A 19,552-nucleotide genomic window follows, 5' to 3' on the forward strand; every position below is an offset into this window, starting at 1 on the left:
TACTGAAACGAAAACGCTAGAAACGTTTCGATCATTTCAGGACTACGGGGGGACTTCATATTATGGCAGGCCAAGTAAGTTTTATCGAATGTTGCACTACACTTAAATGATACTGAAACAAAGCATACTTTTTCAACATAGTCGCCAAGTCTCCGTAAACAAATGTCTGAACGTTCTACCAATCGTTCAGTTCCTCGACGATGGAAGCCCTCTCCGTGTTCACGGAGCTATTCGAGAACTGCTATGTGGAAGTCTTCATCATTGGGAAAATCACTCACCCCTCTGATGAAAACACCAGAATTTCACATTGAATCTGTGTCAGTTTAGTCGTTTTGCACGTAAGACTCGTACTTAAACACTAGAGTAAGTTTCCAGTTGCCGCCCCTCACGTGTTAACCTTACTGCGGCAGAACTGTATCTGCAGGAAACCAGAAGAAGCTACAGCAAGGAAATAACTGTGGATTTCTCAACTTGAGAATAACTCGACCTGTCCACCCCTTTCGTCAGCCGTCCCACCCGGACGTGAACAGAAATGGATCGTGTGTAGGTCACCCAACCGCCCTCGATCTGGAGTTGGAAGACACGAGTAACCTCCAGAAATGGCACTTCCCTGTTGATTCCACCAACTGTGACTGCAGAGAACCGCACACCTATACCCTGCATCTTGCGCAGATCATCATCTGATTGCGATTCCGAGCGCTATTGATGTTGCAAAATTTTGGGAAACGGCACTGTAGCTTAATAATTTTTTCTGTCTTTTGTTTTTAATGGTAATTACCATTTAGCGTATTTGATTGTGACTCGAATAAATGAATAATTACTAGTCCTTCCCTTTTCTGTTCCACAAGGAAATGGAACGAGGGAAAAATAACTGTCCATAAACCTTCGTACAAGCCCTAATATCTCTTATTTTGCCATCGTGGGTTCTTATGACGTACGTTGCGAACAGTAGAATCATACTGCAGTCAGCTGCAAATTCCGGTTCTCTTAATTTCCTCAACAGTGTTTTGTGAAAAGAACGTTGTTTCTCTACAGGTATTCCCATTTGAGTTCACGAAACATATTGATAGAACCTACCAGTAACAAATGTAGCAGCGTGCTTCTTAATTGCTTCGATGTCTTCATTAATCCGACCTGGCGGGGATCCCAAACACTCGTGCAGTACTCAAGAGGACTTTAAGTAAAAGGATTTTAAGTACGAACCGTTGGAACCACCATCGTATTCACCAGATTCGGCACCCCCTGATTTTCACTATCTACATCTACGTGCATATTTGTGAAATCAACCATACGGTTCATGGCTGAGGGTACTTTCCAGCACTACTAGTGCCTTTTCGCTCACTGGAAAAACGCTGGACAAAGTGGATTCACACTAAAGGGAACTTTGTCGAAAAATAAGTACATTTTCACCTGAAAATCTGCGTGGACTGAGAAATTTTCTCCTTACCCTCCCACGATTTTGGAATAAAATTAATTACAAGTAGCTGAAATGTTGCTACGCTTCCGGAGACGCATATACGCGCCGTTCTTGATCGAGCGTCATCGTTAGTTACGGTTACATTGAAGATGGACAGACTGTGGAACAGTGGAAACGAGTTGCTTGGACGGATGAGACACACTTCTCGTTCAGCACGTCGCTGTTCGTGCCAGGGTGGCTCGTCTTACCATATCGACTGTATCTGGGATGTCCGCGAGCGCTAGCCACGTCCTGATATGCTGCACTCAGGAATGCGTGTCATTACCTCCAGCCACAATCCAAGGCCATTTAGATTTCATACCTAGAGTAACAGCAACTTTTTACGCATCGAAGGCGGTCCTAGTTTGTAATGTGCATGGCCATAAAGTTCTAGCTCTATAATTTTATGTTTAGTATTATTATTGTAGTAACCTCTACTCTCATATACTTTTCCTTTCGTTTTATGTAGTATTTTTGTCACATGGTATCAAGAGAAATAGTTATTTTCACCACCACCACCTTGTCGACATTAGATGTTTTTAGAAACAGCTCAAAGAAGTAGTCCCGACTCCTTTCCATTTAAAAGTTTTGGTATACCCTACTAAAGTTTCAAACGCTAGGCCTACCAATGTCAAGAAATGTATTAGTTAAAGTCGCCTTTAAAGACAACGAGGTCCTATCATGGGAGGCTTTTGTTTGAGAATAAATCGTTATCGTATCATGCAATCGAAAAATGGTTCAAATGGCTCTGAGTACTATGGGACTTAACATCTATGGTCATCAGTCCCCTAGAACTTAGAACTACTTAAAATTAACTAACCTAAGGACATCACACACATCCATGCCCGAGGCAGGATTCGAACCTGCGACCGTAGCAGTCGCGCGGTTCCGGACTGAGCGCCTAGAACCGCTAGACCACCGCGGCCGGCCTCATGCAATCGAAGTTTGCAAGAATGCTCTAATTTTTATGTCTAATCGCCCGGAGTTCTGCACAATCGTGTTAATTCTGAGTGTGCCGTCTTGAGAAATACTCGTGCGTGTAGCACGCCGATCATTGTATCCATTGTTTCTTTTACTCCGATGCATCTCCCTCCTCGTATTCATTCATTCGTGGATGTAACGTTGTCTTCTTCTAATAACTGAATGGAACAGTCGCTGTACTTCACTTTTCTTTAAGCTTGATCTGTGTTTGCAGAAAACACTGTGTGATTTGTAGGTTTACATTAACGCAACCAGCGGCGCTGTGCTCCAAGACTGAAATGCAAAGCTTGCTGGGAAGTCACCATTACGAAAGGATTCGAATTTTTAGACTAGCATCCCCTTTCTCTCAACCAACTTGTGCGTTGACCATCTCGGAGGTATTTAGATAATGAATAACTGTCTCTTTCCAAGCATTTATCCCGGCGTACGGAATCTGCTGTTCTCATCATTGGCAAACTTATTTTTATTTTAACTTGGTGGCTGGATGCGCTTCTTATCGCCATATTCGTTCGTTAACCTACGGGAGCGAAGTCGTGTGCGCCATCGGTGTGTGTGTGTGTGTGTGTGTGTGTGTGTGTGTGTGTGTGTGTGTGTGTAAATTCCTAAGGGACCAAACTGCTGAGGTCATCGGTCCCTAGACTTACACACTACTGAAACTAACTTATGCTAAGAACAATACACACCCATGCCCGAGGGAGGACTCGAACCTCCGGCGGGAGAGGCCGCGCAGTCCGTGATATGTCACCAAAAAACCGCGCAGCACGCCATCTCTCCGTGAATAGTGGAAACAGTGTTTTCTCTGTCATAGTGCAGGGTGATTATAATTAAACTTCCGGTACTTGAGAGAGCCCCCGTGAAAAACGAGCCATCGTAGGACAGTGATGATTTATGGAAACATTTGTAAGAACTGAAAGAAACACATTTTAATTTGCACATGAGAGGGGAACATTTGCTAAATGCGTACCATGTTTACGTTCCAGGTTACAGACGTTGCCCATTGTGACGACAGCCTGGGAGCGCACTAGAGATTGCTCTACTGCTGCCCGAAACATCTCAGGTTGGATTTTGGCTACCTCCCTCGCTTTGCTCATCTTCAACCTCCACGTTTGTTAGTGTCACATTGTTAAACCCCGTCCTTAAGGAAGCCCCACTGCCAGGAATCACACAGGTTCGAATCTGGTGATATTGGTGACCTCGCAGTTTCGAACGATCGGCCAGTGATTCGGTTTTCACCAAATGTTTTACGGAGTAACCGACTGACTTCACGAGCAATATGAAGTGGAGCTCCATCGTGCCTGGAAACCGTTGAGTCAAAAGCACCTGTCTCCCGTAAAGCAAGGACCACATTTTGGCTAAGCAGATCACAGTGATGGGAGCCGTTGACGCTGCGTGGAGTTCCTTCTATGTCGCTGAACCAGTGGCGGTGCCTAACGGCAAGTCGTGGCACTAACGCTACTAACATTGCAGTTCACAGTCTGGATATCATATATATAAAGGTAGCTTCCCGTACAGTAAATAGTTTTCCGTCTACACTGTCTTAAGTAGCGAAAGTTTAATTATAACCACTCTGTATATTATCTGATGTGTATGACAATGAGAAGTCAGAGATACGAAATAGAAAAAGCAACTGTCAGGGCCAAACCATACAGGTTCAGTGATTATTGACTATGTAATAGCATCAAATTCACAGACGCGCGACGCTTTGTGTATGGAATATCTAACTACATTTATGGCTGAATTGAGGATATCTGCCGGCCGGAGGGGCCCAGCGGTTCTAGGCGCTACAGTCTGGAACCGCGCGACCGCTACGCTCGCAGGTTCGAATCCTGCCTTGGGCATGGATGTGTGTGATGTCCTTAGGTTAGTTAGGTTTAAGTAGTTCTAAGTTCTGGGGGACTGATGACCTCAGAAGTTAAGTCCCACAGTGCTCAGAGCCATTTGAACCAACCATTTTTGAGGATATCTTGATGAGAACGCTGCGTTTAATATTGACTTAGGGTCCTCTGTAGCTGCAATGATAACTCCGCGTGTCCCTCAGAAGCGGGAAAGGACAGCTACTGTTCATTATTTCCTTTTCTGCACATTTCGCATTTCTCAAAGTAAAATAACCTCTAGATTTGGCCCAGGGGACCACGCTATGCAGCCAATACAGCGATGCGCCATCCTCAGCCCCGGCCGTTGTCTGGTTCGTAATCGGAGCCGCTACTTCTCCTTTAAAGAACTCACGAGGCTGAGTGCATCCCGTTCTACTTCTCCTGTCCAGAGGTAATCCTTGACAGTACTGGAATTAGAACGTGGGTTCTCTGAGGATGGCATTCAAGGCAAATGAAACTATTTAGTTCCAGAGACCTTTTCAAGTCTCGAACATGTATGGTGTATACAGGATGACCATTAATAAAACCGACAAACTGCTGGGACGGGTTCTTGACTGGAAATGGAAGAAAAAAGGTCCTATGCACATGTGTACGGAAATGCGTCGTTGCCACAGCGGATTGCGCTGCGAACTAAAGTTCCTGTGAACACGTGCCTTGCGCGTCTTGTGTGTTGCAGGCTGTCTGGTTGACGCAGCGTAGTGTAAGAGCAGAATGGCCCGGTATTCATGTCGGGAACAAGTCGAGGTGGTGTTTGTGAATGGTCGAGATGTAACACGGCTTTATCAAAACTAGTACCCTCACGGACACCAACCAAATTATGCAACATTTAAAGACATTTTTCGGCCTTTGTGTGCTCATGGATTCTTTCAGTACCCTCACGGATAGCCGGCCGGTATGGCCAAGCGGTTCTAGGCGCTTCAGTCTGGAACCGCGCGACCGCTACGGTCGCAGGTTCGAATCCTGTCTCGGGCATGGATGTGTGTGATGTCCTTAGGTTAGTTCGGTTTAAGTAGTTCTACGTTCTAGGGGACTGATGACCTCAGATGTTAAGTCCCATAGTGCTCAGAGCCATTTGAACCATCTGAACCTCACGGACACCAACCAAATTATACAACATTTAAAGCACTTTCTCGGCCTTTGTGTGATCATGGGTTCTTTCAGACAAACGAACGTGCTGGGAGTCGGCGGAAAGTGCGTACACCGGGTTTGAAGGACCGGGTTCTACAAGATATTGATACGAACCCAAGTAGAAGCCCCAAGCTAGTGGCCCGCCAACAATGTGTTAGCCAAAGTACGATTATACGTGTCTTGCATGACAAGCGTTATTATCCTTATCACCTCAACGAGTTCAGGGCTTATCAGCAGCGGATTTCCCTCTTCGGGAAGGATTTTGTCGACGGTTTTCGCACCAGACCAACACAATTATGGAGTTTCTGTCATCAGTCCTCTTTACCGACGAAGCAACCTTTACCAGAACTGGCATCATCAATGTGCATAATCTTCATCCGTGGCCTACAAACAATCCCCGAGGGAATGGTAGAGGAGCCTCATCAGCGTCGGTTCGGTATCGGTGTGTGGGCGGGGCTCCTTGGCGACCACATACTTGGACCGGATATTGTTCCACAACGCCTTCACGGAGGAACGTACCTGGACTTCCTGCGGAATACTCTCCCTGGGCTATAGAACTGGACGCCACGGTGTCGAAGGCCAACATATTACATTTGAGGCGATTGTGCAAAAAGTGGATCAGTTTTAGACATCTTGCGCGACATTGTGAACACGATAAAGGTTTCCTCTCGCTGTGTTCCGCGACTGCTCACGCCCATCAAAAAATCCACCCAGCCGAGGCTAAAGCGGACGTGTTGCCGCTGTATCACACCTGTCCGGGGGACGTCTCTAACAGCCTTATTACCACGGACGAGTGCTGAGTGTATCACTAAGACCCCGAGCCAAAGGGACAAACAAACGGTGAAAACATATGGATTCAAGAGCACCGAAAAAAGCGAATACCCAACCATCATCGATCGAGACGATTGGGTATCTTTTTGCTCTGTCGTGGTGTAGTGCTAAGTATTTACGCTCGCAAGTGACAGATCGTCACAGGAGCATACTATCAAAAGTCTCCTGACCAGGTTATGGGAGGCTGTGAAGGCGAAGCGTAGCGGGAAGCTGGCCAAGGGCGTGTGTTTGCTCCACGACGCCGCGGCAATTCATTCTACACTGGCATATTCATACATGCTGATTCATTGGCCTATCAGGTTTTGCCTCAGGCCCCGTCTTTACCTGATGCGGCATCCAGTGACTTGTTTCTCCTTTTTCGGACGAAGAACTGACGTTTCCAGAATGCCGACAAGTTGATGTTCGAGACGGAACGTTTCCTGAACAGCCAGACTGCACACTTCTGCAACCAGATCATCTGTCGTCAAGATAATGTCTCGCATTGAAGGGTGAATATGTAGATGCGGTCTGACATTATCACCAAGTTTCGTAGTCACAGCTTAATTTTTTCGAAGTGAAAATTAAAACTTTATGATTATCCCCTCGTAGAGGTTGACAAGAATTTTATGCGCGTCCAGTGAGTGGGAAAACGGGCTGTAAATTTGTACAGTTCACTCGGAGGTAAACAAGTTGTTGCATTTTAATGATAATTTACAACTGGCTTTGTCATGTTTATACCTGCAAATAACATTGCGTTGGCACATGAAAGGAATCGTCGAATACATCAAATGTTTGTAGAGCAAACGGCAAGTTCTAGTTATTTGACAGACAAATTGCAATGTGACTCTGCATTTGGCAGCCTGTAGAGGAATACTAATCGAGTGTATGCCATTCAAATTAGATTTTACCAAAAAACACAGTAACGTATTTTTACGAAGAAGGGCAGCGTGGATTGAACTGGTTTCTCTGACTCGTAGAAAACTGGCTCGTGAATGTTGGAAATTATCAACCGCGAAGGTTGCCGAAGAATAACGACGATCGTCAAGGAAAGATCACGACTATCGCGCGAAAATATAGCTATAACACAAAAAAATACTTTGAAGAAGAGACTTGTAACATTGTTAGAAATAGCGAAGATAACTTTACACTAGATTAGGGTTTCTCAAACCGTGTTCAGCGGAACAGTGGTGTTCAGCGGGAAGCGAAAAAGTGCTCCGCGAAAAACTCATTAACAACGATGGCGTTCTTTTTTTCTTCTTTTTTAAAATTTTATTGTGATTTCTGTGTTATTGATTTATGATTTAAAATTAAAACAGTCTCCTGAAAAAAAAAACAAGTTTTTCTCATTTTTTAAAATTTTATTAACCTTCAAAATAAGATGTTCCACCAAAGTAGCAGGATTCTCAGAGTGTTCCTTCAGAGGAAATGTTCGGGAACAACTGCACTAGATGAGCTATCGCTAGAGGTATAGAACTGTTCATCAGTGGTGCGCTGTGTCAGGGGCTAGGAGGGAAGAAATATACACACATTAAAAAAAGTTTTGCATCACCCCGGTTCCCAGAACTCCTGAAGATAGACGTTGACTGTGGATATTTTGTACCACAGACGCAGTACCTTTGACTGTTCAGAGATGTCACTAAACCCGCCCAAAGAGGTAAAGAGCCATGCATGAGCAGCGCCTGTTAGACGGATGGGGTCCGACAGCCGATCAGTTCCAGTCATTCCACCAGGAAGGAGGTACACGGCTCGTGTTGTCTGTAGTTCAACCATGCCTAGACGGTCGATACCGCGGTTCGATCACGTCCGCATTGTTACTTTGTGCCAGGAAGGACTCTCAACAAGGGAAGTGTCCAAAGCGATGTTGTTCGGACATGGAGGAGATACTGAGAGACAGGAACCGTCGATGACATGCCTCGCTCACTGGATAACGACATCGCTCGAGTAGAGTGGCCAGCATGTTCTCCAGACATATGGACGCTATCAAATATGCCTGGGATAGTTTGAAAAGGGCTGTTTATGGACGACGTGACGCACCAACCACTCTAAGGGGTCTAGGCCGAATCGCCGTTGAGGAGTGGGACAATCTGGACCAACAGTGCCTTGATGAACTTGTGGATAGTATGCCACGACGAATACAGGCATGCATCAATGCAAGAGGACGTACTACTGGGTATTAGAGGTACCGGTGTGTACAGCAATCTGGACCACCATCTCTGAAGGTTTCGCTGTATAGTAGTACAACATGCAATGTGTGGTTTTCATGAGCAATAAAAAGGGCGGAAATGATGTTTATGTTGATCTCTATTCCAATTTTCTGTACAGCTTCCGGAACCCTCGGAACTGAGGTGATGCAAAACTTTTTTTTGATGTGTGTTTAGGATTCAGTAGAAAGTATCCTATGCCATCACTTTCTTTTACTCTCTCCTAAGTCTGCAAGTGTGCTGTGGTACTTGGTATCGTGTTTTCCTTTTTTTTAAACTAAATTTTCGACGTAGCGCTAATTTGGGTCCACGCGACTTTCCAATGACTAGAACTCTTGTCTGAAGCGCGGTTTTGGTTATTACGCAAAATATCCATCAACCTCTTCAGTGAACTGGATTTCTTTTCCAGGCACAAATTTCTTTATATGTACTAATAAGCGAAATTTAGAGTGTACCAAAACCGGTGAATTTTTCCCATAGCAAAGCACCTTTGTGTGCAGCTGCATTCTCTTAGAAAAATTATTTTTTTTGTGTGCCTTCCTAGCTTGTTCTTACAAATTTTGTCATCCATTTGGTCTAGAAGGCTTGCCTAGTATTCCTCAGTAGTTGTTTAGCCTTCCACAAGTTAGCAAATAAGAATTATTCTTTTTTTTTTTGCATCTCAGAAAACACTGACCAAAACTTTCCACTTGATGAAATTACCGCTTCTTGAAAAACTGTTCTTCAATTTCTGGCATGTAGTGATGCGGTGTATCTGTATCTTATACACTGCAATTAATCGGTGCTGAAAAATCTCTTTGATTAGCTTAGAAATGGCCTAAACAGTCCCGGGAAATTCGTTTGTGTCATTCAACAAATGGACCACCCATGTTGTTCAGAGCTAGCTCGTAGTTAACTACTCATGTAAAATCTACTATTATCTTTCTTACGAAGTGCCTATGGCGTCAACTATTTCATTAAACACTAATCACCGATCCTCTAATGTAATATTGTGAATTTTGTCGATGTTTCAGTCTGTGAAAGCAGTTTTGTCACGCAGATCATCTTCGAGAAAACTACAGCCACGTTTAATGTAGTTGCCTGTTTCTTAATTGCTCAGAGTATAACATCAGAAAGAAACAAACCTTCATCAGCTTTAAGTACAGCGTAACAAAATCACAATTCCATTGTTATCAACGCCTCGTCTAAGCAAAATTGACTAACCAATTCCAGATTTTGATTTAGTTCAGTTTCATGATGGTAGAAAATGCGACGACGTGAGTAAATGTTGCTACGTGACCACTGTGTCTAACTCTAAGAAAGCGTTCCTTTGAGGAAGGAGCTGTTGATGCCTTCAGAAATGAAACCATTATCACAAATATTTTTCATTGTTGATATGTCACTATTGTATATTATTAAGCTGGGAATAAACAGGGTCAGAAAAAAATAGAAAATTGAAGATTAAGAAGATAGTTACATAAATATTCGTTTATCGATGTACGGTTTTAGAGCGTAAGGTAGAAGGGGTAGTCTTCCGTTTAACAAAACCGAAGATTGTAAGGGTACAATTTCACGAAGAGATTTTGGAATGTACGTTCAAATGGTTCAAATGGCTCTGAGCACTATGGGACTTAACAGCTGAGGTCATCAGTCCCCTAGAACTTAGAACTAATTAAACCTAACTAACCTAAGGACATCACACACATCCATGCCCGAGGCAGGATTCGAACCTGCGACCGTAGCGGTCGAGCGGTTCCAGACTGAGGTGCCTAGAACCGCTCGGCCACCACGGCCGGCGGAATGTACGTGTGCACGCATTTTCTGCGAAGTGCATGCAGAAGGGCTTCGACATTTCGCAATCATTAGTGTGTTAGATTTTGATGCCAGACATTTTTTTTGCCTTAAGTACCACGAATACCGCACACAGACACTAACGGTAGTTTCAACATTTCTCGTGCATCACCACATCAATCCTATAAGGCTTAATAGCTTCGTATGTATCCGCGTTCCAATGACCATAACAAAAACTGGACATTTGTTAGCGAATGGCGTGTGAAATAAAACCAAGCCAAACACTGACTTCTCGTGTCACGTTAACATGAGATAGTTGATAGTGATTAGCGGTCTCGTATAAATGACTCTGAGGCTGTTCCCAGTTCCTGTAGCCGAGATGTGTTCTCGAACTGGGCTGACACCAGTTGTGTATCCAGTTGTCTGCTTGCCTTCCTGCAAGAACCATAAAACAAATTCCGGCCACTCAGCAGATTTTTCCAATATCGGGCGGACACATTAAAGTTGTGCGACGCGGATGCTGCTGTTTCGGCCTAGATTGCTGTCTCTCCGACTTTCTTGTAGCGAAGGACAGTCGTATTCAGAGGCGTACCTCTTTCTTCTCACCACGAGTATCGCTCATATATCTCTCTGCGAACTGTTAATCTGTTTTCTTTTCTTGTATTTCTGTGAAAGTACTCCATGTGTATGCGACCTACACTACTACTGAAGCAGCTTTTCTAAGAGTAACTGGTTTCACAGTTAAGTATCTCTGCTGTGTTCCTTGGACGCGTGCCTTCTCGTACTCATATTCATCCAAGAAACAATACTTTTTTTGTGTTTCATGTCTCTTTGGAGAATGGATGCAGTCATGTAAAAGACGTAAACTAAACTAAAATGTGGTGGGAATGTATCAGTCAGATAATAAAATCTCGAAATTTTAATTCTATCTTGTTGAGACTTGAGAGATTTCTATTTACATATAATTGCGCTTGCGAAATTTGGTTTTTGATTATATTTTTGTTTGCATGACCATCATCCACAGCAGCTGTTCAAATCAGTTATTATTAGTTTCTCTGTCATAAGCTTACTGCACTAAAATTAGAAAGAGATCTATGCTAGACGCGTTTCGCTTTTATTTGTAAAGCATCTTCTGCGGTTATCCTGCAAAGTGGATACATATGTTTGTCCATTTTTGCCTGTTTCAGATTAAAAACAACATTTTCGTCTATAAAGTTGGTGTGCATTTCAGCTACAGTGTTTCTGCCTCTCGTTTACATATTCTCTGAGCCACTGCTTCTTTCCTCTTTGTTAACAGAGGTTGATGTCGAAAGACTTCGTTTCACATATACACTTGGCAAAAACTTACTTGTATTTTGTGTTTCTCGTAAATGCTTTTGGCGAATGTTCGAGCAGGTTCTTCCACGAGGCCATAGAATGCTTTGTTTGATAACCATAATCTTGCCCTCTGTTGCTGGTTACCTTGTAACCGTGAGACATTCAGTCGTAAAAAGGAAAAATATTGTTGCTGATATTAGGTATAGATTTAACGTGTATTGCACATAGTATCTGGATGAGTATTATGCTGTCGAATTTTACGCTATCGACCATTAAAACTACAGCACGAAACAACCATCAAGTTGGCACAAAGTGTACTGTATGTTTGAGTATGAGGAGATCAGCATTTCCGCATAATCACACAATGTAGGTAGCAGTAGCGCCATTTACATTTTTCCTATAAGAAAACATTACACAGCTGGTTTCTCATTCAGAAATGGCATTTGAATTCTGTTTGCTTGTGAGTTGATTGTGGTATCCGTGTTGAAAGAATGAGACATGTCGGAATTAGACGAGAATGCGCTTTATTGTTCAGCAGTATTGTGGCTCACATTGCTTGGGATTCCACTACTCTCGTGCAGATATGGAGTCAGTGGATTCAGGAGAATCGTACTCAATTCCAGACTCACATGACTAGCACCCGAATGGGCAGATACAGTGTTTGCCTAGCTTGCAGAATTGTACAGTCACATCCCAAACATTGAGTCAGGAAATGGGCTTATTTGCAGTAAAATAAGTGTCCACGCTGACAGTGCAGCTACATATGGAGCACTGCAGACTCTCGGCACGGTGTCCATTGTTGCAACTTCCCATGATGCAGCAGCAGAGGCACCAAATAACGATACTAGACACAGGAGTGGCACCACGTGTTGCGTCCACATACAGCGTCATGATGGACGTTCCTACATGTGAAAGTGCTGACGAGAAAAAATTTTGCCAGAGTGCAGTCGTCATCATCGTATAGGTCCGACACCTGTTGTGTCAGTATATGATGCCATTGGGCAGATGATCACCTCCGATTAGTATAGCCAGTAGCTTGGACAGCAGGCATTACATTTCTGACATATTAAGATTAGCAGATATGCCCTAGCTTCGAGATCTCTGTGTTATATTATATTTTGACAAGATAACTTGAGACCACACTTTGCACACGGTGTCCTAACCTGCCTCGATACAGAGGTGTTTGACTGTTGTCCTGGCTAGTGAAGTCTCTAGGTTTTTCAAGTGTTGTAACATCTGGTAATGGATTTTCAAGAGACTGGCGCACAACCACTGGCTGACTTCTGAGACTGATTAACTCTGGAATAGAGTTGAAGCAGCGTAGAATGAGATACCTGTATCTGTAATTCGAAAAAAGTTCAGCTCGATGTCCAGCCAGCAGCTGTTGTTAATGTAAGAGGTGGCAGCACTGCGTAGTAAATTCGTCGCTGTGTACCCCCCCCCCCTCCCCCAGAATCAGCAATAGATGTAATCATGTATCTTCCTACTTTACTGTATATGTACAATAAGTAAAATTTTGTGATTTACTATTCTTCTTGGTGTTACAATTTGAACTGTCATTAGTGTATTTGATTACTGGTTTCAAGCAATTATGTTAATCTTCAGTTCAGCCAGTGCTAATAAATTGCTATAAAGTACACAACATTTGCTTGGATACATTTTTTGTGTATACACCATTTTTTAACATTGATAAAGCCGAAGATCATAACTGAACAAAAGTAATAATCACATAAATCATAAAAAAAATCTTGCAATTAAGGATGTACAGATTCTACAAACATAATACTGATCACAATAATGTGTTATTGTCATCTTTATGTACCATTTAGCACCAGATTCACTCTCTGAAAGCAATGATGTCTTGTGTTTCTTTAATACAGTCTTTCACTAATATGTGTCATTTTTCTTACAGTATGGGTCGGATGAATTCGGCCATGACTCCCCACGATACACCTCACCGAAGGCAGGAGGGCTATATGGTGGAGAGCCATACTACCTTGGTGAGTGAGCTATATAATCAACTGAATTAAAAAAAAATGCTACTTTGTTTTTTCTCCCAAACTTTTTAAAGAGGAATTTACATTTCTTTAAAAGTCTATTAAGACAGGAATTATTATTCCATCAACCCAATGTACTGTATTTGAAAATTACTGCAGAAAGCGTGACAAAATAAAAATGAGATACAGCACAAAGTAAGATCAATTAATAGAGTTCTCCTGTGGTATTTGTTTGAACATTTCAGAAAAGTCTATCTTGTTAAAATGCAACACAGTTGTGGAATATCTTTGTTTTTGTGATAATTGCAGTTTATTTAGATTCTGTGTGGTCCTTATGATCTAATCCACAATCTCTTCATTGGGATTCCTTGTAAGAGGAAAGGGAGACATGATAGGATAGAAATAAAATCTGTGGGAGGAGATTGGTGAAGATTGTGTGTTGTGATAGTCTGTTCAAGTTGTATTAGGCAGCTATCTTGTGCATGTTGTGACAGTCTCTACAAGTTGTATTAGGCAGTTAACTTGTGCACTACTGAAACAGCTCAGCCAATAAAAAGTACCAGTTTAAAGGCATTCAGATTTATCAAAACAAAGCACTTGCACTAATGTGCAGATCATCATTGCCTGCTGTGATTAGATATATTACAAGAAGCACCACGTAGTGAAATGTTTGAAATGTCAAAAAACAACACTAAAATGATTTGTTCCTTGAATGAAATCACAACTGTAATTGTCTGGGTTGCAATGCCACTTAAGAATATGACAAAGTCATCAAAAATGAACTGAAGAATTTACATCAACACAGGCTTCAGCAGCCATTGTCAGTTTCAGTAAGTATTCTGGGTGTGTGACTATCATGTCATAATATGTGATTTGTTTTGGTTGTGTAGCACAATTAGGAGGACACTGATAGGAACGTACAGAGACTCAAATCAAATTCTGTGAGTCAATAATTAATCTCAGCTAATCTGTTTGGGATAAAAGCAAATTGATCTTTTCACTATGTAAAGTAAGGTCTTTTTAAGATTTTGAATAAATGACCAGTATCCCTTCTAGTTACACCAGTACATTAACAAAATCTTATTATGATGATGATGGAGCTAGCCAAATAATTGTAATATCCTGTAAATTTGTGATATTTATAATTCATGTTTGGGTGTATATTCCAGTTTCTCTTATATGAAAACAACTTATACTTCATAAATATAAAATGGGAAAAATTAGTGACCATTAGTGTATTTCACTTTCAACAACTGTAGGGTCAAGAAAGATCACATTTTATTGTGCTTACTTGAAAATCAGATTGATTCATTCAACATTCTTGAACTCGTATTCCTGGAATATAGTGTTTGTGTTTAGTGTTATTGTAGGAGATTTGAAAAGATAAGAAATTTATGAACTGTCAATTAAATATGTACTGTAAAAATTTTCTTCAGATGGTGCAAGTGGTGGTACTGGTGATCCATGGACAGGTGGTGGTCAGCTGCAGACCGGCCACTACTCTGCATACAGTTCTCCAGCTATCCTGTCAGGAGCACCACCGTCTACACATTTGTCACAGTCTACCTTTCCTCCACCGCCAATCCATCTTGCTCATGATGCTATGGTAGGTAACTCTAAAGATGCAATTACTAATCGTAGTTGAAATGCCTCATAGATTTTCCACATATTTGATGACTAAATTTGCAAAACAAAATTTCTGGCTACAGTATATATAATCATGTATGTGACAGAATTGACGACTTTATGGCTGATAGTGCTCAGGGGAGAAACTGTCAGATCTGAATACAGCCAATGTATGGAACTGTGCACCTTAGTGCTGGTGTATACATCTACAAAGATGATTGGGAAATAAAGGACTGAATTTGAAAAGTGGAATCACATTTCGACTTGTTACAGCCTAACTACAATTGGGGAAAAATCGTTTCATGTACTCAAAAGACTCAGGAAACGTATCAGCTGCGTTTAACAAGAAACAGCAGTTAAAGTATGTGGCTTATTGCATTTTTTCACTATGGCAGCCAACGGCCATTACAAGGCTTTTTCTAGGAAAGGAAGGGGATTTATGAACATGGAAGGGAACAATGATAACTACCAGCTTTTCCTCTGCTTTAACTGGAACAAGTATGATGGCTCCTAAACTTTCACCTCCTGTGCAGAAAAGTGCTAACAGTCCTGTATCCCTACAAGACGAAACTAAATTTGTACAGTTAATATCTGTAGTCATTAGTAATAGCAACAAAATAACTGCCTTGTTTGTTCTCTGGATTGGCTCCTTCACACATTGTTTTGTACTAGCTGGCACAAGTTCAGTTTCCTTATGGAGCCATTTGTTACTTTCATTCACACTCTGTTTTCGTGGTATGCTTTTCATCATCAATATCTTTCAGTTGTGATGCTGGATATGTCCAGTACATTGGTCATTATCTTCTTCCTGTATCTGTTGGCATCCATCTGCCTGTCTCCCAAATGTCCAACTTGGTGCTATAATGACAAAAATTGTGCTGGTATTTTGCTGTTTTATGATTGGCTATGAACCCTGTGGTAACCAATTGGGTACTTAATACAATAAAATGTAGGAAGTTTACTATCATAACTACTCGTAGCAGTGTACGCTGTTTGTGACAGTGACACAAATGAATAGGATAGTGTGACTAGTGAACATATGGTAATTGTAGTTAGTGCAAATGAACCAGAAATAGGAGTGTTTTAAGTTTGCTGTGTGAAGATGTAATACACAAATTATCAGAACATTCCTCCAAAGAAAGTAACATAAATCTTTACTTCACTTACTCAGAGGCATTAAGTAGATCAAGAGTGTAAATTATGCTGTATTTTATTTGTTTCATTAGAAAATCTGCTTGACAAAGAATTTACTGGTGTCATTTCAGGCTTACGGAGCCATGTCGCCAGGTGGCGTTACAAGCTCTCAGCAAGATAATTCCCTTCTCGGTACTCAATCTGCCACAAGTCTTCCACCAATGTCAAGTTTTCGTGGTGGTGGAGGGCAAGGTCCAGGTCCAGGTGCTGGGACAACCCCCACCACAGCGGGCACCGCTGTGGGAGTTCCTACTTCAAGCCCTGCAACTGCTGCTCTCTATGTTAGCCCACAGCCAACTACACCGGGGGACACACTTGGCAAAGCATTGGCATCAGTAAGTAAAGATAATGGAATAATGGTGTTGCCTATTAATTGTGTGTATCATTTAGAATTTCATGGTGAGTTTCAAAAACTGTTCATCTGTGTCTTGCCACACAACTGTATTCTGTATTTTAATGACCTCTTTCAGAATGCTGCATTCACCATAGTCTTAATTCAACTAATGATAACTTCATAAGATGTGTGCTAGTATAAATAATATTGTTGTTATACAAGGTGTTCATTTTAACTGAAGACATTGAAATATCTCAAAAACTATATATATATATATATATATATATATATATATATATATATATATATATATATATATATAATTTCAATTTGTTTGTCTCAGGGGGGGACATCCAGTGATACCACAATCAACCCCCTGCCCCACCCTGTGCATGGGTGCAGGGGGGCAACTTTCAGATCTTCAATGGGAACCCCCATTTTTTATCGTAGACTACTATTCTACAGCAAAACCTACATACATTTTGTCTGAAGTAGTTTCTTCATTTTGCCACAGATGGTACTGTAATCGGTGGAATACGAATGGGTACACAATCATAATTTACATCATGCTACTTAGTGGCCCTTGAATATCCGTTAGCACATAGGACCTCACTTCTATGCCGTGAGGGGAGGACAGACCAGTATTTCATATCTTCTAATTGGAAACCCCATTCGCAACATTGTATTCCTCCAACATATCGAACAGGGGACTACTTGATTGTTCAGATGTAGTACCACCAACTTCAATACACTTAGTGATCTGTTTTTCAAATGACCGTACACAGGACAGAAGCATATCTGCGGGAATGTCAGCACAGGCATTTCTGTTGCAGTTCACCATGTCTTCACGACCTGTTGACACTTGCTGGTACACCTGATCTTTTAAATATCCTCACAGAAAGAAATCCGGGGACCAAGCAGGCCAATTAATAGGGCCACCTGTGCCGATCCACTAACATGCATAAACATGGTCCGATGCCTACCGTGCTTCGGTTGCATAATGTGCTGGACAACCCTAGTGCTGAATCTACATATGTTGTCGAATGTCCAGGGCAATATCCTGCAGTCGTACTGATAGTCCCTGTTCCAAACATGTTTGATACTTGCAACCATTCAACATGCTGTCTATAAAATAAGGACCAATGAGTTTGTTCCTCATGATGCCACACTATACTTTAACTGACGTAACCAGTGGGGATTGTGTACACTCCAGTAATGCATGTTATCCTGGTTAATGCTATCATGGCTTGTGAATGCAGGCTCATCAGAAAATAGTACCTCGGCAAAGGACGTGGGGGTCATTGGCATTTGTTGACATGCCCATTCAGAAAACACAACACAGTTATGGAAATCGGTGCCATGAAGTTCTTGATGCAGTGACACGTGGTATGGCTGATACTTACAGTGATGCAATATTATGACAGTAGCACCTCCAGACATACCGGAATCGCGATACTATTGGTAGGTGCTTATCCGTGGGTTGTGGTGCACTGACACTGATACAGCTGTTTCATTAGCTTCTCCTGTAAGGTGTTTGCTTTGTTTCCTTTTGCTGGTCTATACTCTGCCATCAGGCATAAATGCTCCACAACCTTGTAAAAGAACAAATGAAAGTGAGCTTTCTCTGGAAAACGCTCGGTATACAAGGCAACAGCAGTCTCAGCATTTCTCCTGCATTCTCTGTAAATCAGGCCCATGTCAGTCTTTTTCTCCTGCGGTTGCAACACTTGTCCTCCTCTTGCACGTCTGTTCTCCAACTGATAGGTAGGTGGACATGCAATAAACACTGCAAAAGTATTGTATGTTTAGAGCCCCCATCTATTCTACATCTGCTTGATATTTAAGCTGCGGTCACAGTGTACTGCCTGTGTTATGATACATCGTAGTTCACTTAATGGCCGTGGTGGCATGTCAAGTAGTCCCCTGTTCTATAAGTCAGAGGAATACAACATTGCAAATAGGGTTTCCATTTAGAAGGTATGAAATGCGGGCCTGTCCTACCCTCACAGTATGGAGGTGGAGTCCCACGTGCCATTGGGTATTCAAGGACCATTGAGCAACATGTCGTAAATTACTTTTGTGTACCCATTTCTATTCCTCCAATTACAGTTCCATCTGTAGCAAAATAAAGAAAATGCTTTAGACAAAACGTATGTAGATTTTGCTGTAGAATCATAATCCACAATAAAAAATGGGGGTTCCCATTGAAGTTTTAAAATTTGCTCCTCGCCACCTGTGCTTGGAGTGGGGTGGCAGGTCAAGTGAAGTTTCATTGGCTGTCCCCCTCCGAGGCAAACAAATTGGAATTATAACATTTTTTGATCACACCCTGTATAGTGTTCTGTTTGGTGATTGCCACAATTGGGTGTATTTAAGGTATTAGTTAATGAGTATTGTGATAGAATATGACAATTTTCTTACAAGGAGAAAAGAGACGAGTTTTTAATAATGTAAGAAACACAAAGTCTGACTTCCTTTCTTCTGAAACGGAATATAAAATATCTCTTGGTGTTCGCATATACCGGCATGGATCTCTCCCTTTAAACTTATACTAAGGAAGCAGTGTAAGATGTTTGATGGATCACAATTTCCCCCCTCATCCTCTCTGGTTTCTTCATTTTAATGTGTTATTTTATATTCTTTGGTCATTAAAGTTTTTTGCAGAGAGAACAGTCTTTCATTTGCAGTTGAGCTGCCTGTAATTGATAAAGTTATTTTGAAAATGTTTTGTTGTCCAGCACAATAACATGAAATTTCAAATGGAAATCACTAGTTTTGTTCTTCACCTGACCATCTTCTGGTGCGTGAGATACATACCTTGTAGATGGCCAGTGAATACCAAACCTGATAATTTTCATTTATAA

General features: G+C 41.8%; 1 protein-coding gene across 7 annotated transcripts in view; it reads left to right on the plus strand.

The window, feature by feature from the left end:
* Positions 1 to 19,552, plus strand: part of LOC126470629 (transcription factor 12) — a 748,727-nt gene that overhangs the window by 659,779 nt on the left and 69,396 nt on the right. For all 7 annotated transcript variants that reach the window (XM_050098596.1, XM_050098600.1, XM_050098601.1 and 4 more), the window contains 3 exons: positions 13,450 to 13,537; positions 14,971 to 15,140; positions 16,426 to 16,689. In XM_050098596.1, coding sequence (XP_049954553.1) covers positions 13,450 to 13,537; positions 14,971 to 15,140; positions 16,426 to 16,689 — 522 coding nt within the window. The remainder of the gene's footprint in view (positions 1 to 13,449; positions 13,538 to 14,970; positions 15,141 to 16,425; positions 16,690 to 19,552) is intronic.

This window comes from Schistocerca serialis, chromosome 3 (genome assembly GCF_023864345.2).
Source record: "Schistocerca serialis cubense isolate TAMUIC-IGC-003099 chromosome 3, iqSchSeri2.2, whole genome shotgun sequence".
Taxonomy (NCBI): Eukaryota; Metazoa; Arthropoda; class Insecta; order Orthoptera; family Acrididae; genus Schistocerca; species Schistocerca serialis.